At 51.7% G+C, this 22,300-nt stretch overlaps 1 protein-coding gene across 1 annotated transcript in view; it reads right to left on the bottom strand.

The window, feature by feature from the left end:
- Nucleotides 1-200: 200 nt before the first annotated feature.
- Nucleotides 201-22,300, bottom strand: part of LOC134342451 (inositol-trisphosphate 3-kinase B-like) — a 74,166-nt gene continuing 52,066 nt past the window's right edge. The window contains exons 2-7 of the mRNA XM_063040597.1: nucleotides 20,605-20,704; nucleotides 15,564-15,777; nucleotides 13,803-14,007; nucleotides 9,101-9,202; nucleotides 4,400-4,471; nucleotides 201-1,578 (exon numbers count right to left, since the gene is read on the bottom strand). Coding sequence (XP_062896667.1) covers nucleotides 1,369-1,578; nucleotides 4,400-4,471; nucleotides 9,101-9,202; nucleotides 13,803-14,007; nucleotides 15,564-15,777; nucleotides 20,605-20,704 — 903 coding nt within the window. The 3' untranslated portion in view covers nucleotides 201-1,368. The remainder of the gene's footprint in view (nucleotides 1,579-4,399; nucleotides 4,472-9,100; nucleotides 9,203-13,802; nucleotides 14,008-15,563; nucleotides 15,778-20,604; nucleotides 20,705-22,300) is intronic.

The following is a 22,300-nucleotide window of genomic DNA, read 5'->3' as shown; positions in this document are numbered from 1 at the left end:
TGACTCTGCCCCCCCATGACAGAGTCAATCAGCTGACTCTTCCCCCCCCCCGTGATGGAGTTAACCAGCTGACTCTCCCCCACCCCCGGTGATGGAGTTAATCAGCTGACTCTGCCCCCCCATGACAGAGTCAATCAGCTGACTCTGACCCCCGTGACGGAGTTAATCAGCTGACTCTGCCTCCCCCCCCCGGTGACGGAGTTAATCAGCTGACTTTGCCCCCCCACCCCCGTGACAATCAGCTGACTCTGCATTTCTCAGGGTCACTGCCTTAGCTCAGGGTCTGGTTCTGCAAGTGGTCAGGGAAGAGGTCCAAAATATCCTCCCAATATGGGACAAGGAACAGTGGGAAGAGCTGTTGTTTCACACAACACCAGAGACCCGGCTCTGATCCTGACCTCCAGCGCTGCCTGTGTGGTGTTTGCACGTTCTCCCTGTGGCTGTGTGGGCTTGTCCCAGGTACTCTGATCTCCTCATACATCTGAGCTTGGTGAGTTAATTGACTGCTGTAACTGAGGGCTGGAGCCTGGGGGGAGCAGACAGGAGCTTGGGGAGAATAAAATTGGATTAGTGTGAGTAGATTGTTGAAGGTCTGGCTGACCTGTTTCTGTGTGTATCCCTCTCTGACTCTATTGAGGGAGGGGGGGTCATTTGTGAATATCCTAGCGACTTCTGGGGGAGGGGTTGGTACAGTCAGCAAGGATGGTTACCGGAGGGGAGGGGACTTTGGGGGAAAGAAGCTAGACAGACAATAAAATGTGGCAGGTGGGCAGGTTTTTGTGCGAGTAGATCTGGTCAGTGGAAACAGGATCCCATCCTCTCAGTGCTGTGGAAAGTGACGGGACCCAGAGACTGAGACCCCACTCACTCCCTCCAGCCCTCCGAACGGACACCCACAGCTTCAGTCAGCCAGGAAAAGTGAGAACTAACCTGAGAGAAGGGCTGAATGGCCTCGCCCTGTGTGGTTATGCTCTCAGACCCCTCCTCCCACTCATTGTGATGACAGGATGCTTGGCAGCAACACCACAACGTCAGGGTGAAAAGTCTAGAACATTCTCCGCCTCCGGCCTCTCGCTGCTCGGAGTCCTGGGCTGCTCGGGATGGACTCTGGTAGTGGTTGGCGTCTGCCACACTGCGTGCCTCCCAGTGTTGTAGCCCCCTCTCACCTCACAGCCCCGATCCCCAAGAGCAACTCTGACCCCTCCGCCTGTCAATCATCTGATCTTTCTGTGTCGCTGCACCCCCCCTTCATCCCCACCAGTTCGCCATGTCCTTCTCGGTGATGCTGGGAAGGGGACGAACCCCTCCAACCTCTTTCCGGAATGTTCTGTAGTGCCGGAGGAAGATTCCGGAATGAGCTGGGTCAGATCAGTCCTTTGTCTGCAGCATCTCGTCCAGGATGGAGATGAGGTGGTCGATGCCCCAGAGGTAACCATCCTCCCTGTTGCCCTCCTGCCAGGGCTGCCGGTGGCTCAGGACGTGACCTCTGGGCAGAGGCATCGTCTTCCCAAAGTCGATCATCCACACCTTGGCCTGAGCATGGTGGTCGTGCACAAAGAGCAGGGAGCTGCCGATAACCTGGGAGGAGGGAGAGAGGAGGAGAGGGAGAGGTGGATGAGGCAGGGGAGGAGCGGATGGTGGAAAGACAGTTTGTATGTAAAACCAACGGCTGCACATGTGACTCTGAATTTTGCATCTTCACAAGCATCAACAAGTGTGACAAGATCTGTGTGTAAATTCATGCATTCACACGTGACTGTGTCCGAGTGTTACTGTACATCCACATGTGACTGTCTGAGTGTAACTGTACATCCACATGTGACTGTGTTCGAGTGTAACTGTACTTCCACACGTGACTGTCCGAGTGTAACTGTACATCCACATGTGACTGTCCGAGTGTAACTGTACATCAACATGTGACTGTGTTCAAGTGTAACTGTACATCCACATATGACTGTGTCCGAGTGTAACTGTACATCCACATGTGACTGTGTTCGAGTGTTACTGTACATCCACAAGTGACTGTCCGAGTGTAACTGTACATCCACATGTGACTGTCCGAGTGTAACTGTACATCAACATGTGACTGTGTTCGAGTGTAACTGTACATCCACATATGACTGTGTCCGAGTGTTACTGTACATCCACATGTGACTGTCCGAGTGTAACTGTACATCCACATGTGACTGTGTTCGAGTGTTACTGTACATCCACATGTGACTGTCTGAGTGTAACTGTACATCCACATGTGACTGTCCGAGTGTAACTGTACATCCACATGTGACTGTCTGAGTGTAACTGTACATCCACATGTGACTGTCCGAGTGTTACTGTACATCCACATGTGACTGTCTGAGTGTAACTGTACATCCACATATGACTGTGTCCGAGTGTAACTGTATATCCACATATGACTGTCCGAGTGTAACTGTACATCCACATGTGACTGTGTTCGAGTGTTACTGTACATCCACATGTGACTGTCTGAGTGTAACTGTACATCCACATGTGACTGTCCGAGTGTAACTGTACATCCACATGTGACTGTGTCCGAGTGTTACTGTACATCCACATGTGACTGTCTGAGTGTAACTGTACATCCACATATGACTGTGTCCGAGTGTAACTGTACATCCACATGTGACTGTCCGAGTGTAACTGTACATCCACATGTGACTGTGTTCGAGTGTTACTGTACATCCACATGTGACTGTCTGAGTGTAACTGTACATCCACATGTGACTGTCCGAGTGTAACTGTACATCCACATGTGACTGTGTCCGAGTGTTACTGTACATCCACATATGACTGTGTCCGAGTGTTACTGTACATCCACATGTGACTGTCCGAGTGTAACTGTACATCCACATGTGACTGTGTCCGAGTGTTACTGTACATCCACATGTGACTGTCTGAGTGTAACTGTACATCCACATATGACTGTGTCCGAGTGTTACTGTACATCCACATGTGACTGTCCGAGTGCAACTGTACATCCACGTGACTGTGTCCGAGTGTTACTGTACATCCACATGTGACTGTCCGAGTGTTACTGTACATCCACATGTGACTGTCCGAGTGTTACTGTACATCCACATGTGACTGTCCGAGTGTAACTGTACATCCACATGTGACTGTGTCCGAGTGTTACTGTACATCCACATGTGACTGTCCGAGTGTAACTGTACATCCACATGTGACTGTGTTCGAGTGTTACTGTACATCCACATGTTACTGTCTGAGTGTAACTGTACATCCACATGTGACTGTCCGAGTGTAACTGTACATCCACATGTGACTGTGTCCGAGTGTTACTGTACATCCACATGTGACTGTCTGAGTGTAACTGTACATCCACATGTGACTGTCCGAGTGCAACCGTACATCCACATGTGACTGTGTCCGAGTGTTACTGTACATCCACATGTGACTGTCCGAGTGTAACTGTACATCCACATGTGACTGTGTTCGAGTGTTACTGTACATCCACATGTGACTGTCTGAGTGTAACTGTACATCCACATGTGACTGTCCGAGTGTAACTGTACATCCACATGTGACTGTGTCCGAGTGTTACTGTACATCCACATGTGACTGTCCGAGTGTAACTGTACATCCACATGTGACTGTTCGAGTTTTACTGTACATCCACATGTGACTGTCCGAGTGTAACTGTACATCAACATGTGACTGTGTTCAAGTGTAACTGTACTTCCACACGTGACTGTCCGAGTGTAACTGTACATCCACATGTGACTGTGAGTGTAACTGTATATCCACATGTGACTGACTATAACTGTACACTCACATGTAACTGTACTAGTGTAACTGTACATCCACATGTGACCACGTCTGACTGTAACTGTAATCAACATGTGACAGTGAGTGTAACTGTACATCCACATGTGACTGTGTCCGTGTGTAACTATAATCCACATGTGACTGTCCGAGTGTAACTGTACATCCACATGTGACTCTCTATCCACGTGTGAAACTTGCTGTGGTTCCACAAGCGTGACTGTGTGGCTGCATAGATCCTCGTGTATGACTGTGCATATGTACATGACTTATTGTGTGACTGTGAGTGACACATGACACCTTGCACACCAGTGTGGAACTTTGTGTGAAATTATGTTAGACGTGAGGCTGTGTGCATGCATGTCTGTTGGCAGGTATGCATGTGTGCAAGCATACAGTATGTACAACACGTGTGTGTACATATAGGGGCGTATGTGTGTGAGGATATATATGATTGTGTGTGTGTCTGTGTTTGAGTGTATGAGTACGTGTGTGAGTGTTTTTGAGTCTGTGTGAGAGTGTGTGAGTTTGAGTCACCCATGTCTCAAGTGCACTGTAACTCATATTCACGTCTCTCCCTGACTGAGAAAGCCCCACTTACCTCATGGCAATGGAAGAAAGTAGAAACCTCCAGCATGTCCCGAATCAGCCTCAGACGATCGAGATATTTCATCTGAAATAGAGCAGCAACATGGCGGTCACTGGGCCAGTGAGAGTTTCCTCACCTCCATCTCTCACAAACCCTCTGGGTCACAAACACCCTCCTTCATCTTTCCTGAACCCTCGGATCACTCACACCCTACTCCATCTCTCACAAACCCTCTGAATCACACACACTCACTCCCGCATCTCTCCCGAACCCTCCGGATCACTCACACTCACTCCCGCATCTCTCCCGAACCCTCTGGATCACTCACACTCACTCCCCCATCTCTCCCGAACCCTCCAGATTACTCACTCACTCCTCCATCTCTCCCAAAACCTCCGGATCACTGACACTCACTCCCCCATCTCTCCTGAACCCTCCGGATCACTCACACCCTCCCCCATCTCTCCCAAACCATCCGGATCACCCACACTCACTCCCCCATCTCTCCCGAACCCTCCGGATCACTCACACCCTCCCCCATCTCTCCCAAACCATCCGGATCATCCACACTCACTCCCCCATCTCTCCCGAACCCTCCGGATCACTCAAACTCACTCCCCCATCTCTCCCGAACCCTCCGGATCACTCACACTCACTCCCCCATCTCTCCCGAACTCTCCGGATCACTCACACCCTCCCCCATCTCTCCCAAACCATCCGGATCACTCACACCCTCCCCCATCTCTCCCAAACCCTCCGGATCACTCACACTCACTCCTCCATCTCTCCCAAACCCTCCGGATCACTCACACTCACTCCCCCATCTCTCCCAAACCCTCAAGATCACTTAAACTCACTCCCCCATCTCTCTCGAACCCTCTGGATCACACACTCACTCCCCCATCTCTCCCGAACCCTCCGGATCACTCACACTCACTCCCCCATCTCTCCCAAACCCTCCGGATCACTCACACTCACTCCCCCATCTCTCCCAAACCCTCCGGATCACTCACACCCTCCCCCATCTCTCCCAAACCCTCCGGATCACTCACACCCTCCCCCATCTCTCCCGAACCCTCCGGATCACTCACACTCACTCCTTCATCTCTCCCAAACCCTCCAGATCACTCACGCCTTCTCCCATCTCTCCCAAATGATCCGGATCACTCACACTCACTCTCCCATCTCTCCCGAACTCTCCGGATCACCCACACTCACTCCCCCATCTCTCCCAAACCCTTCGGATCACTCACACTCACTCTTCCATCTCTCCCGAACCCTCCGAATCACTCACACTCACTCCCCCATCACTCCAAAACCCTCCGGATCACTCACACTCACTCCTCCATCCCTACAAAACCGTCCGGATCACTCACACTCACTCCCTCATCTCTCCCAAACCCTCCAGATCACTCACGCCCTCCCCCATCTCTCCCAAACCCTCCGGATCACTCACACTCAATCCCCCATCTCTCCCAAACGATCCGGATCACTTACACTCACTGCCCCATCTCTCCCAAACCCTCCGGATCACCCACACTCACTGCTACATCCCTACAAAACCCTCAGGATCACTCACACCCTCCCCCATCTCTCCCGAACCCTCCGGATCACTCACACCCTCCCCCATCTCTCCCAAACCGTTCCGGATCACTCACTCCCCCATCTCTCCCGAACCCTCCTGATCACTCACACTCACTCCCCCATCTCTCCTGAACCCTCCGGATCACTCACGCTCACTCCCCCATCTCTCCCAAACCCTCCGGATCACTCACACTCACTCCCGCATCTCTCCCAAACCCTCCAGATGACTCACACTCACTCCTCCATCTCTCCCGAACCCTCCGGATCACTCACGCTCACTCCCCCATCTCTCCCAAACCCTCCGGATCACTCACACTCACTCCCGCATCTCTCCCAAACCCTCCAGATGACTCACACTCACTCCTCCATCTCTCCCGAACCCTCCGGATCACTCACACCCTCCCGCATCTCTCCTGAACCCTCTGGATCACTCACACTCACTCCCCCATCACTCCAAAACCCTCCGGATCACTCACACTCACTTCCACATCCCTCCCGAACCCTCCGGATCACCCACACTCACTCCTCCATCTCTCCCAAACCCTCCGGATCACTCACACTCACTCCCCCATCTCTCCCGAACCCTCTGGATCACCCACACTCATTCCTCCATCTCTCCCGAACCCTCCGGATCACTCACACCCTCCCGCATCTCTCCTGAACCCTCTGGATCACTCACACTCACTCCCCCATCACTACAAAACCCTCCGAATCACTCACACTCACTCCCCCATCACTCTAAAACCCTCCGGATCACCCACACTCACTGCTACATCCCTACAAAACCCTCAGGATCACTCACACCCTCCCCCATCTCTCCAGAACCATACGGATCACTCACACTCACTCCCCCATCTCTCCCAAACCCTCCGGATCACTCACACTCACTCCTCCATCTCTCCCGAACCCTCCGGATCACTCACACTCACTCCCCCATCTCTCCCGAACCCTCCGGATCACTCACACTCACTCCCCCATCTCTCCCACGCACTCCTCCATCTCTCCCAAACCCTCAAGATCACTCACACTCAGTCCCCCATCTCTCCCGAACCCTCCGGATCACTCACACTCACTCCCCAATCTCTTCCAAACCCTCCAGATCACTCACACTCACTCCTCCATCTCTCCCGAACCCTCCGGATCACTCACACCCTCCCGCATCTCTCCTGAACCCTCTGGATCACTCACACTCACTCCTCCATCAGTACAAAACCCTCCGGATCAGTCACACTCACTCCCCCATCTCTCCAAAACCCTCCGGATCACTCACACTCACTTCCACATCCCTCTCGAAGCCTCCGGATCACTCACACTCACTCCTCCATCCCTACAAAACCGTCCGGATCACTCACACTCACTCCCCCATCTCTCCCGAACCCTCCGGATCACTCACACTCACTACCCCATCTCTCCCGAATCCTCTGGATCACTCACACTCACTCCCCCATCTCTCCCGAACCCTCCGGATCACTCACACTCACTACCCCATCTCTCCCGAAACCTCTGGATCACTCACACTCACTCCCCCATCTCTCCCAAACACTCCGGATCACTCACACTCACTCCTCGATCTCTCCCAAACCCTCTGGATCACACACACTCACTCCTCGATCTCTCCCGCACCCTCCCGATCAGTCACACTCACTCCTCCATCCCTACAAACCATCAGGATCACTCACACTCACTCCCCCATCTCTCCCGAACCCTCCGGATCACTCACACTCACTCCTCTATCTCTCCTGAGCCCTCCGGATCACTCACACTCAATCCCCCATCTCTCCCAAACCCTCCGGATCACTCACACTCACTTCCCCATCTCTCCCAAACCCTCCAGATCACTCACACTCACTCCTCCATCTCTCCCGTACCCTCCAGATAAATCACACTCACTCCCCCATCTCTCCCGAACCCTCCAGAGTACTCAAACTCATTCCTCCATCTCTCCCGTACCCTCCAGATAAATCACACTCACTCTCCCATCTCTCCCAAACTCTCCAGATCACTCAAACTCTCTCCCCTATCTCTCCTGAACCCTCCGGATCACTCACACTCACTCCCCTATCTCTCCTGAACCCTCCGGATCACTCATACTCACTCCTCCATCTCTCCCAAACACTCCGGATCACTCAAACTCACTCCCCCATCTCTCCCAAACCCTCCGGATCACTCACACTCACTCCTCCATCTCTCCTGAACCCTCCGGATCACTCACAGTCATTCCCCCATCTCTCCCAAACCCTCCGGATCATTCACACTCACTCCCCCATCTCTCTGAACCCTCCAGATCACTCACACTCACTCCTCCATCTCTCTTGAACCCTCCTGATCACTCACACTCACTCCTCCATAACTCCCGATCCCTCCGGATCACTCACACTCACTCCATCTCTCCCGATCCCTCCAGATCACTCACACTCACTGCCCCATCTCTCCTGAACCCTCCGGATCACTCACACTCACTCCCCCATCTTTCCCAAACCCTCCGGATCACTCACACTCACTCCTCCATCTCTCCCAAACCCTCCGGATCACTCACACTCACTCCCCGAGCTCCCCTGAACCCTCCAGATCACTCACACTCACTCCCCATCTCTCCCGATCCCTCCGGATCACTCACACTCAGTCCCCCATCTCTCCCAAACCCTCCGGATCACTCACACTCACTCCCCTATCTCTCCCGAACCCTCCGGATCACTCACACTCAGTCCCCCATCTTACCCAAACCTTCCGGATCACTCAAACTCACTCCTCCATCTCTCCCAAACCCTACGGATCACTCACACTCACTCCCCGATCTCTCCCAAACCCTCCGGATCACGCACACTCTCTCTTCCATCTCTCCCAAACCCTCCGGATCACTCACACTCACTCCCCCATCTCTCCCAAACCCTCCGGATCACTCACACCCTCCCCCATCTCTCCCGAACCCTCCGGATCACTCACACTCAGTCCCCCATTTCTCTCAAACCCTCCGGATCACGCACACTCTCTCTTCCATCTCTCCCAAACCCTCCGGATCACTCACACTCACTCCCCCATCTCTCCTGAACCGTCCACTTCTTCCAGCAAGTTTGAGAAACGCATAGCAAAGGAGCCAGCTGGCCCACTCACCACAAGAGGCCAACTCACCAGGATAACTTTGTTTCCCTTGGTGAAGTCCCAGAATGACACCATCACCTGCTCTTTAGTTTTTGTCTTCTTAAAGTCATGGTTAACACTCCCATCCTCATTCTGCGTGGGAAATAATCCGTCAACAGGAGCTCATTACTGACCCCTGACCCTGCTGCGTGAGCCCCAACACTGAATCCTGACCCTGCTCCCCGAGCCCCAACACTGACCCATGTCCCTGACCCTGCTGCCTGAGCCCCAACACTGAACCCTGACCCTGCTCCCCGAGTCCCGACACTGACCCCTGACCCTGCTCCCCGAGCCCCAACACTGACCCCTGTCCCTGACCCTGCTGCCCGAGCCCCCACACTGACACCTGACCCTGACCCTACTGCCCGAGCCCCAACACTGACCCGTCTCTGATCCTGCTGCCTGAGCCCCAACACTGACCCCTGTCCCTGCTACCCGAGCCCCAACACTGACCCCTGTCCCTGCTGCCCGAGACCCAACACTGACCCCCTGTCCCTGTCCCTGCTGCCCGAGCCCCAACACTGACCCCTGTCCCTGCTGCCCGAGACCCAACACTGACCCCCTGTCCCTGACCCTGCTGCCTGAGCCCCAACACTGACCCCTGTCCCTGACCCTGCTGCCCGAGCCCCAACACTGACCCCTGTCCCTGCTGCCCGAGCCCCAACACTGACCCCTGTCCCTGCTGCCCGAGACCCAACACTGACCCCCTGTTCCTGACCCTGCTGCCTGAGCCCCAACACTGACCCCTGTCCCTGCTACCCGAGCCCCAACACTGACCCCTGTCCCTGCTGCCCGAGACCCAACACTGACCCCCTGTCCCTGTCCCTGCTACCCGAGCCCCAACACTGACCCCTGTCCCTGCTGCCCGAGCCCCAACACTGACCCCTGCCCCTGACCCTGTTGCCCGAGCTCCATTGCTGACCCCTGTCCCTGACCCTGTTGCCCGAGCTCCATTGCTGACCCCTGTCCCTGACCCTGCTGCCCGAGCCCCAACACTGACCCCTGACCCTGACCCTGCTGCCCGAGCCCCCACACTGACCCTGACCCTGACCCTGCTGCCCGAGCCCCCACACTGACCCTGACCCTGTTGCCCGAGCTCCATTGCTGACCCCTGTCCCTGACCCTGTTGCCCGAACTCCATTGCTGTCCCCTGTCCCTGAACTTGCTGCCTGAGCCCCCACACTGACCCCTGTCCCTGACCCTGCTGCCCGAGCCCCCACACTGACCCTGACCCTGACCCTGTTGCCCGAGCTCCATTGCTGACCCCTGTCCCTGACCCTGTTGCCCGAGCTCCATTGCTGTCCCCTGTCCCTGACCCTGCTGCCCGAGCCCCCACACTGACCCCTGTCCCTGACCCTGCTGCCCGAGCCCCCGCACTGACCCTGACCCTGACCCTGCTGCCCGAGCCCCCGCACTGACCCTGACCCTGACCCTGACGGTGAATGTCGTGGAGCAGAGGACTCAGATCTTGGTGAGTTTGAGGGCACTGTGCAGACACCAACAGCAGGTGGCGCTGTGAGACTTGAACTAGCCAAGCAGAGACAGGGTTCAAATTCCACCTCCTCAATAGTGCAGCTTCAATTCCATTAATCTGGGGATTACAGCAATGAATTAAATGATGACTGTAGAGGCTGCCTCTGTCTGGAGATAGACACATGGAAAAGAAGGCTTTTGAGTGAGTGCAACACACATAAAAATTGCTGGTGAATGCAGCAGGCCAGGCAGCATCTCTAGGAAGAGATACAGTCAACGTTTCAGGCCGAGACCCTTCGCCAGTCCTGACGAAGGTTCTCGGCCCGAAACATGGACTGTAGAATCCTGATGAAGGGTCACGGCCCGAAACGTCGACTGTACCTCTTCCTAGAGATGCTGCCTGGCCTGCTGCGTTCTCCAGCAATTTTGTTGTGTGTTGCTTGAATTGCCAACAACTGCAGAATTCCTCGTGTTTGCGTTTTGAGTGAGTGGAGAGTTGACAGGGCGAGGGGTTTGGAATGGCGTCGGGGAGAGAGGCAGAGACAGACCAGCAAAGCAGCAGGTACGGGGTTGAAAGAGAAATCAGCCATACTTGGATTGCACAGCAGACTCGACTGGCCAAAAGGCCAAATTCTGCCCCTATACTTTATGGCCTTATGGAATTGGATGGGGTTTGGGAGTCAACAGAGTGCAAGGGTGAGGGGCTGTCAGGACAGAGGAGTCAGTTGATTGGACAAGAGGTCCCGGGCGAGGAAGAAGCAAGGCTGGGAAATGGTCAGCAAAGACGATAGAAGGTATGAGAGGGGTCAGGGTGGAAGAAGTGGAGGGGTGAGGTGACAGTGATCAGCCATAAATGGCAAGACCCAGCAGCTTGGGAGCAGATACAGTCTCAGGCTGGAAGATCTGGATACAGGGCAGAAATGTGGGGAACTGAACCAGCAAATAGCTCTCATTCCTGAGACTATTATCTCAGGGAGGTTCCCTTACAACGTCCCACCTTGGTGACATATCACCAGAGCCAGACTGCGATAAGAATATGAACTTTGTAGGTAGAGACAGATGGGACCTTGCTCCCTCTCAAAAGAATTTGCACCCACTGGGACATTTACAATGAATCTGCCGCCGATGGGATATTTACAATGAAGAATCTGCCCCCACTGGGACATTTGCAGTGAATCTGCCCCCACTGGAATGCTTACACTGAATTTGTACCCACTGGAACGTTTACAATTAATCTGCACCCCTGGGTCATTTACAATGAATGTGGTCCCACTGGGACATTTACAATGAATCCGCACGCTTGGGTCATTTACAATTAAGAACCTTCCCCCACTGGGACATTTACAATAAAGAATCTGACCCCACTGGGATATTTACAATGAATCTGCCCCCTATTGTGATATTTACAAAGAATGTGCGCTCACTGGGACACTCACAATGAATCTATACACACTGGGACATTTACAGTGAATCTGCACCCACTGGGTCATTTACAGTGAATCTGCTCCCACTGGAATGTTTACAATGAATCTGTACCCACTGGAACATTTACAATTAATCTGCACCCCTGGGTCATTTACAATGAATGTGGTCCCACTGGGACATTTACAGTGAATCAATACCCACTGGGACATTTACAGTGAATCTGCCCCCACTGGGACATTTACAGTGAACCTATACCCACTGGGACATTCACAGTGAATCTGCCCCCACTGGGACATTTACAGTGAATCTAGACCCACTGGGACATTCACAGTGAATCTGCCCCCACTGGGACATTCACAGTGAATCTGCCCCCACTGGGACATTCACAGTGAATCTATACCCACTGGGACATTTACAGTGAACCTGTACCCATGGGGACATTTACAGTGCATCTATACCCACTGGGACGTTTACAGCGAATCTGCTCCCACTGGGACATTCACAGTGAATCTACCACCACTGGGACATTTACAGTGAATCTATACCCACTGGGACATTTACAGTGAATCTATACCCACTGGGACATTCACAGTGAATCTGCCCCCCCACTGGGACATTTACAGTGAATCTGCACCCACTGGAACATTTACAGTGAATCTATACCCACTGGGACATTTACAGTGCATCTATACCCACTGGGACATTTACAGTGAATCTGCTCCCACTGGGACATTCACAGTGAATCTACACCCACTGGGTCGTTTACAGCGAATTTGCTCCCACTGGGACATTTACAGTGAATCTGCTCCCACTGGGACATTCACAGTGAATCTATACCCACTGGGTCATTTACAGTGAATCTGCTCCCACTGGGACATTTATAGTGAATCTGCTCCCACTGGGACATTCACAGTGAATCTATACCCACTGGGTCATTTACAGTGAATCTGTACCCACTGGGACATTTATAACCATAAAACAATTATAGCACGGAAACAGGCCATCTCGGCCCTTCTAGTCCGTGCCGAACGTTTGCTCTCACCTAGTCCCACCGACCTGCACTCAGCCCATAACCCTCCATTCCTTTCTTGTCCATATAGCGATCCAATTTTACTTTAAATGACAATATTGAACCTGCCTCTACCACTTCTACTGGAAGTTTGTTCCACACAGCTACCACTCTCTGAGTAAAGAAGTTCCCCCTTGTATTACCCCTAAACTTTTGCCCCATAACTCTCAACTCATGTCCTCTTGTTTGAATCTCCCCTACACTCAATGAAAAAAGCCTATCCACGTCAACTCCATCTATCCCCCTCATAATTTTAAATACCTCTATCAAGTCCCCATTCAACCTTCTATGCTCCAAAGAATAAAGACCCAACTTGTTCAACCTTTCTCTGTAACTTAGGTGCTGAAACCCAGGTAACATTCTGGCAAATCTTCTCTATTTTGTTGACATCTTTCTTATAGATTCATTTACAGTGAATCTGTCCCCACTGGGACATTTACAGTGAATCTGCTCCCACTGGGATATTTACAATGAATCTGCCCCCACTAGGACGTTTACAATGAATCTGTACTCAGTGAGACGTTTACAATGAATCAGTACCCGCTGGGACATTTACAAACTATCTGCCCCCACTGGGGTGTTTACAATCAAGGACTACACATCTCGCACTGTTTTGTGACTGACTTAAAAGTACTGTACACAAATTCGTTAATGGGATTGCCGAGAGTCCGGTACCTGCTTCTCCCTCAACAAAGCTGGGGAAGGGACCCCAGCTATCCCACTCACCTTGACACCTTCGATCCTGAAGCCGAGGGTGGCAGTGGAACTGATGGTCTCCCGCCACTGCATGTAGCGGGGTTTGATGACGGCCCTCTGAGCGTGCTCCTCTTCTGTCGGGGCCTCAGGGTCCACCTCCACCATCTTCAGGTACATGTCCCGCCTCAGGCTCGGCTTCTTCCTTGCCTTGCTCAGCTCCTCCTCCAAGTAGGTCCTGGGGAACACCACAGCCAACTTGAGTCAAAGCAGGCCCTTCAGCCCATCGCGTCAATGGCTACCCATTTACACCGGACGGAGTTCTATTCTGGGGGGTTGGGCAGGAGTGGTGCTGGGGAGGATGAGATATGGAGAAGTGGAGGAAGGGGGTATGAGCAATGAAGGTTGTGTGGGGGGGAGGAGGTGGAGGAATGAGGAGATGGATGTCTGAGGAGGGGTCTTGGTATGTGGGAGAGAATGAGACCGGGATTCCAGAGTGAAGGAGGGAGAAGGAACCAGGATCCCAGTGTGTGTGTGGGGGGGGGGGTGAAAATGGGGATCCCAGTGTATGGGAGGGGATGGGAGTGGGGATCCCAGCGTGTGAGAGGGGATGGGAATGGGGATCCCAGTGTGTGCATGGAGGGATGGGAGTGGGGATCCCAGTGTGTGGGAGGGGATGGGAGTGGGGATCCCAGTCTGTGGGAGGGGATGGGAATGGGGATCCTCGTGTGTGGGAGGGGATGGGAATGGGGATCCCAGTGTGTGGGAGGGGATGGGAGTGGGGATCCCAGTGTGTGGGAGGGGATGGGAATGGGGATCCCAGTGTATGGGAGGAGATGGGAGTGGGGATCCCAGTGTGTGGGAGGGGATGGGAATGGGGATCCCTGTGTGTGGGAGGAGATGGGAATGCCCAGTGTATGGGAGGGGATGGGAATGGGGATCCCAGTGTGTGGGAGGGGATGGGAATGGGGATCCCAGTGTGTGTGTGTGTGGGAGGGATGGCAAAGGGGATTCCAGCGTGTGAGAGGGGATGGGAATGGGGATCCCAGTGTGTGCATGGAGGGATGGGAGTGGGGATCCCAGTGTGTGGGAGGGGATGGGAGTGGGGATCCCAGTCTGTGGGAGGGGATGGGAATGGGGATCCTCGTGTGTGGGAGGGGATGGGAATGGGGATCCCAGTGTGTGGGAGGGGATGGGAATGGGGATCCCAGTGTGTGCATGGAGGGATGGGAGTGGGGATCCCAGTGTGTGGGAGGGGATGGGAGTGGGGATCCCAGTCTGTGGGAGGGGATGGGAATGGGGATCCCAGTGTGTGCATGGAGGGATGGGAGTGGGGATCTCAGTTTGTAGGAGGGGATGGGAATGGGGATCCCAGTGTGTGGGAGGGGATGGGAGTGGGGATCCCAGTGTGTGCGTGGGGGGGGTGTGGGAATGGGGATCCCAGCGTGTGGGAGGGGATGGGAATGGGGATGCCAGTGTGTGGGAGGGGATGGGAATGGGGATCCCAGTGTGTGCGTGGGTGGGTGGGTGACGGACCAGGATCCTGCTCTGGGTGAGGGGACAGATACTGCGATCCCACACAGGAATATTAACCATCTGGAATACTGGGATAATAGTAAGGCGCATTGCGGGAGCTTTACTACAAAGAGTGGCTTAAGGAAAGGACCCTTCTTTGGGGCTGGTGTGTGCCATGCTAATGGAGGGCAGGGGCCGTGGGCCAGGGCAGGGGTAGGCCTGTCCCCCGATGATTGGGCACCAGCTCACCTGACTCCCGATGATTGGGCACCAGCTCACCTGACTCCCATCTTGCAGTCCATGACACAGGGCATGTCGAACTCAGCCAGCAGGTCATCCATCTGGTTGTACTTCTCGCCGTCCTTCTCCACCACGCCGTGGTAGGCAGGGACGAAGGGCTGCAGGACGTCCCGCATCAGGCGCGTCAGGCAGCGCTGCTCACACTCACAGTGCTTCTTCAGGATCTTGCCGTTGGCCCCAGGCTTGAAGCTACCTGCAGGAGGGAGGCAGGTTCACGGGCTGGCACACCCCCACCCTTCCCATCCCGCAGCACGCTCACCGTCAAGGGGTGGGCCAAGTCAGAGAGTCACAGGGCACAGGAGCAGACCCTTCGGCCCACTAGGTCCGTGCAAACCAAATTCCCATCTAAGCAAGTCCCATTTGCCCACCTTCAGAGTCATGGAATACTACAGCACAGAAACATGTCCTCCAGTCAGTGAGGCAACCACTCTCTGGCTTTTCCCGCAAAGCCTATGTCTAATCCAATTTACTACCTCAAGCTGAAGTAACCAAGCTCCAATGCGGGACCTTGCTAAAGTCCATGTAGACAACATTCATTGCCTTGTCTTCGTCAGCTTTCCTGGTACTTCCTCGAAAAATTAAGATTGGTGATACAAGACCTACAACGCAAAAAGCCATATTGACTATCCCTAGTCAGTCCTGTCTATCCAAATACTTGTATATACAGTTCCTTGTGATAGCTTCCAAAAACTTACCCAGTACTGATATCAGACTCACCAGCCTATAATTTCCTGGCTTATTCATAGAGCCTTTCTTAAACAGCAGAACAACATTAGCTATCCACCAATCCATTCTGCACTTGCCTCCCACAAGGTCTGGGGAAAGACCTTGTGAAGCCCTGGGGATTTACCCAGCCTAATTTGCGTCAAGACAGCAAACCCCTCTTCCTCTGTAATCTGTATAGGGTCCATGCTTTGCCTCACCTCTATAGGCTCCATGTCCGTCTCCTGAGTAAATACAGATGCAAAAAATCCGTTTAAGACCTCCCCATCTCTTTCAGTCCCTTGCCCTTAATATATCTTTAGAATCCTCGGGATTCTCCCTCACTTTGTCTGCTAGAACAACCTCATACCTTCTTTTAGTCCTCTGAATTTCCTTCTTAGGTGTTTTTTGGCACTTCGTATACTCCTCAATTACCTTATTTGTTCCTGTCTACCTATACCTGCCATGCAAATTCCTTCTTTTTCTTAACCAGGACCTCAATATCGTTTGTAAACCAGGGTTCCCTAAACCTGTTATTCTTGCCTTTTATTCTGACAGGAACATACAAACTCTGTACTCTCAAAATTTCACTTATGAAGGCCTCCCATTTACCAAGTACGTCTTTGCCAGAAAACAATCTGTCCTGATCCTTTCTGATACCATCAAAATTGGCCTTTCTCCAATTTAGAATCACAACCTATCCTTTGCCATAATTACCTGCTTTGCCACTGGGCTGCTCCATATCCTATGAGGGCCACTCATTTTGGTAGACAAAAGAGAGGCAGAGTATAGTTTTTGTGGTGATAATCTGGGTAGTTCAAATGGACCCGAGTACACACAGCGATAACTAACGTTCAGATGCAGCAAGCAGGAATTGAGTACCTGCTTTATCATGAGCAGTCTGAATATAGGAGTAAAAGAAATTCTTCACGCAATTACACAGGGTCCTGGAGTACTGTGCATTGTTTTGGCTTCCATCACCAATTTACCTACAGAGGGAGTGCAGTAAAGATTCACTGGACTGGTTACCATATGAGGGGAGATTGAGTAGACTGGACTGTATTCGTAGAGTCATTGAGCTATACAGCACAGAAAACAGGCCCTTCGGCCCAACACCTTATGCTGACCAAGTTCCTAATTGTCCTCCTCTCATTTGCCTGTATTTGGCCCATATCCCTTAAAACCGGAGCATGAACCTGTACAAACGTGTTTCTTTTAAATGTAATTGTTTATTTATTTATTTTTTCATTGAGATACAGCACAGAATAGGCTCTTCCGGCCCTTTGAGCTGTGCTGCCCAGGCATCCAAGATTTAATCCTAACCTGATCACAGGACAATTTACAATGACCAATTAACTTACAAACTGGTACGTCTTTGGACTGTGGGAGGAAACTGGAGCACCTGGAGGAAACCCACGCGGTCTCGGGGAGAACATATAAACTCCTTACAGCAGTGGCAGTAAGTGAATCTAGGTCCTTGGTACTGCAAAGTGTTGTGCTAACCACTACACGACAGTGGCCCCCAATCTATCTGCCTCTTCCACTTCCTCTGGCACCTGTTCCGTATACTCCCCATCCTCTGTGAGAAAATCTTGCTGCTTACACCCCCTCCCCTGCCCTAGGGGCAGGACTGTGACCACCCAACTTCTCTATGTCCTTCACAATTTTGTAAATCTCTATAAAACCAATTCTTAGATTCCTTCACTCCAGGCAAAGAGATTCTCAGCTTATCCAGTTTCTCCTTATAGCTCAAGCCACTCAGTCTTGGTAACATCCTCGCAAATCTTTTCAGCACCTTCTCTGGTTTAAAGACATCCTTCCCATAGCAGGGTGACCAGAACCGTACAAAATGCTGTAAGTACAGTCTCACCAACAAGTACGGCAGTAACATGACATCCCAACTCCTGCACGCAGTGCCCTCAACAATGAATGCAAGCATACTAATCGCCTTCTTCATACCCCCTCTACCTCTGTCGTCATTTCACTATCGAAGAATGAGAGGAGACCTCGTTGGAATTTGCAAACTTCTATCCAGACCTGACAGGCTGGATGGAGGGAGGATGTTCCCCTGGCCAAGGGTCACTGTTTCATAATATGAGGTCAGCTGTTCAGGAATAAGATGAGAAATCCCTTCCTGCAGAGAGTAGTGAATCTTTGGGATTTTCTGTCAGAGGGTTGTTGGGAGCCCTGTCACTGAGTTCATTCCATACAAGCTGCTGAATATTATGGAGTCCAGAGGTATGGGGATATGGCTCTGAGGTAGATCAGCCATGACCTTGACGAAGGGTGGAATAGGCTTAAGGGGCCGAAAGGCCTCCTCCTACTGCTCTTACACTGTGAGTGGGCACCAATGTGAAGGCATCATATCACCAGCAGATCCGGAGCTTCAGAGCTTGCAGGCAAGGAATTTCATTGGAACTGGGTGTATCTGACAATAAGCCAATCTAAATCTGAATCTGAATCTCACTCTTGGAATGCTCAGATAATACAAGATAGCAGGAGAGCGATTTTAAAGAGACCCGGCAGGCAACTTCTTTACACAGAGGGCAGTGAGTACCTGGAAAGAATTGCCAGAGGAAGTGGTCGAGGCAGGTATAATTGCAACATTTAAGGGGTATTTGGATAGGTACGTAGAAGGGAAGGGTTAGGAGGGTTACAGGCTGAATGTGGGCAACTGGGATTAGCAGAGAGAATGTTGTGGTGGGCATGGATCAGTCGGGCCGAAGGATCTGCTTCCATATTGTATGGTTAAGCATGAGAGGACGCAGAAAAAAATTCACAAGGAGATTACTAGGAGTGGAGGCCCGAATTATCAAGAGAGATTGATTAGGCTGGGCCACACACACAAAATGTCGAATGAACTCAGTAAATCAGGCAGCATCTACGGAGGTTAATAACCTGCTGACATTTCAGGCCGAGACCCTCTATCATGAACGAAACAGCGATTGTTTATTCTGCTCCTTGAATGCTGCCAGACTTGCTGAGTTCCTCCAGCTTTTTGTGCATGTTGTAGCTGCAGAACCTCTTGTGCTTTTGAATAGGCTGGGGCGACATTTGATACTAAATTTATAAAATTATGAGAGGCACAGATAGGGTTGAGTGCCTTGGTAGGGTTGCCTAGGGGAGGGTTAAGGTGAGAGAGAGGAGGTCTAAAGGCAATCTGAGGGATACATTTCTCATGCAAATAGTTGGTGTCTGGAATGAGCTACCATTGGAGGTGTTGGAGGCAGGAACAGTAGCAACGTTTTTACACCGTGATTTGGAGAAACATGGTCTCATTTGGTGATATGCATGTATATAGTTAAATGGCAATAAACTTGACTTGAGTCATCTGGAGAGCTACTTGAATGAAGGGGACCTGGAGGGATATGGAACTAATGTGGGATTAGTAAAATGATTGGAATAACATAATGGACCAAATGGCCTGTACAATTCTTTGACAGTAAACTCTCCATTCATACAAGGTGGGGAGAGGCTGGATGTACTTTATACTTTATTGTCACCAAACAATTGATACTAGAACGTACAATCATCACAGCGATATTTAATTCTGCGCTTTCCGCTCCCTGGATTATAAATATTAAATATTAAAAATAGTAAAAATTAGTAAATATTAAACATTTAAATTATAAATCATAAATAGAAAATAGAAAAATGGAAAGTAAGGTAGTGCAAAAAAAACAGAGAGGCAGGTCCGGATATTTGGAGGGTACACTGGTTCATTGTTGACTAGGACGGCCTAAGGTTGTGACAGGGTTCTACCAGTGTAGCACTGGCACATTAACGAATGCAGACCATTATTCCCACAGCCAGTCAGGGCCTTTCTGTCAGCTTTTAGCTTAATGAGCTGGTGAGTAACTTGCGTGGCGTATTTTCGTTTTCACCCTGCTTCTGAAGGTGCGATCAGGCAACAACTGGGTGCGGGAGGGAGATGAGTCAATGTCCACACAAACCACAGCTGTTCCTGCACAGAGATTACGGCATGAGACTGGGATGTTCCCTATTGACCTGGATTGAATTTGGGACAGTGCCCTGGAGCTTTCACGGCTGGGAGTACAGTCATCAAGCTTCTGACAGCCCCAGGGTTGGTCCTTCAGGTGTCTGGCCTCTGATCTCAGCCCTGGGATTGGTCCTACAGGACTCCAAAATTAGTCCAATTTCTCCCTATAGCTAATACCTCCTAATCCAGGCAGATTAGAGGCTGGACAAACTCTTCGGCACCCTCTCCAAAGCTTCTGCACCCTTCCTGTAATGGGGCGACCAGAATTGCACAGGGTGCCTGACTGCGATGAGTCCCCTGCAGGAAGCGGGTACCTACCTACGTGTCCAGCCAGCTGTATCCATGGATACCGTTTCTTGAAGGACATTACGAATGGAGACCAGTGCACCATGTTTTTGATCTTCCTCCAGGATTTACTCTGGATCAGAGGGAGAATGAGAGAGAGAGAGAAAGGAGGTAAATAGGACTCTTTCCCACTGTTGATAGCTCGTACAGCCTCTACAACCACCTTTCCGATCAACATGCTGCTGGGACAGCAACACCCTGGGCAGTGAAGAAGCAGGCTAGCTCAGATCAGGTTTCCAGCGGTGAAATGATGGGTAGAGCTGGTGAACCCTTCCTTCACCCCATCACAAAGTGCTTAGCCAGACCGTGGAGTGGTGAGTCACTGCTTCCCGCCCTTCACTGCGGGCAGTGAAGGGTTGGAAGCAGTGTGCATGCCCCACCTCTTCTCAAAGGATGCTTCTCCTGAGCACATCAGCTCTCCGTGGGCGCTGCAGCTCTGAGGGCACCGGAGGGAATAAATGAGACATGTATTTACTTGATGAAGTTTCCAAATCTGTGGATAACATGGAGGTGGAAGTGAACTATAGTGATCAACCACAAGGAAACTTTACCTGGACAAGTGGGATTGGGGGAATTCGGTGCAGAGTAGTGATGTACGTTAGCAGGAAGAATGGGAGACCAGAGAGGTCAGAGCAAATTGTTCTAAACAGTGTGCTTGTGAGCAGATCCCACAAACATCTGTGCACATTAAAGCGATAGTTAGTAGTACATCTGGGACTTGTAGCATGCATATGCAGTGTAAAGGAAAAGACACACACACACACACTCACTCAGATTTATGAGACACGTCACAGTTCAGACAGAGGATGGGTGAATGATGCTTGTTCAGTAGGAGAGCAGTGAATGCAGAGAGTGTGTGTCACTGTGACCCAGTTGCTGCCCGTTCTACTGATGTAAACAAGCAGGCTGTTAGATATTGTGAAGGAGATTCGTGAGGAAGCTTCGGGGTTAGGGACTGTGGCCTTTCCCCATGGGGCAGGAAGCTCCCACACTGTACTGTTCTGTGTTGTAATACTGTTTCCCCTGTGGTATGGCATTGGTTTATTCACCCAAGATACGGTGAAAAATGTTGGCTGTGTACCAGCCAGTCAGATCATGCCATTCATCTTGTATGGTCTGAATATGAGGTTAATTGGCTGGTGCGCAGGTGAGGGGTAGCATTGATGGGGATGTAGGGAGAACAGGTCACAGGGGTTGAGCTTTCTCAGTGAAATCAATGGGCTGAACAGTTGCGTTTTGTGTTGTAAAGAAATGCAACTTCCCTTCACGTATGACCTGGCAGAGTCAAGAAATACTGGAGGCTGAGGGTGAGCGTTTAAAAGGCTCCAGAGAAAAGAAATGGGCAGCGATGGGGAGAACTAAAGGGTTAATGCTTCCTGTCGATGCTGAACCATTGTTAAGGGAGGTCTATAATCAGCAGAGGCTCACATACCACAGAAGGCAAGGCGGTGGAAAAAGTGACGTCACTGGAACAGGGCCAGGGAGTGGGGTGGCGGCGGGGGGAAGAAGGTGTGTGAGGGGTGGGAGGTGTCCTTTTCTAGCATGGGACTCTCATGTGGTGTGAATCCTGGGACAGCTGGCATGCTGAGGCCCTCTGATCCTCGACCCAGCCCTGCCCCTCCCAACTCTGAGCAGTTCTGGCTTCCACTGCCAGCTGCGCCAGTCTCTC

This window comes from Mobula hypostoma, chromosome 2, assembly GCF_963921235.1.
Source record: "Mobula hypostoma chromosome 2, sMobHyp1.1, whole genome shotgun sequence".
Classification (NCBI taxonomy): domain Eukaryota; kingdom Metazoa; phylum Chordata; class Chondrichthyes; order Myliobatiformes; family Myliobatidae; genus Mobula; species Mobula hypostoma.
The sequence above is the reverse complement of the archived record's forward strand: the minus strand, read 5'-3'. Positions and strand labels throughout refer to the sequence as shown.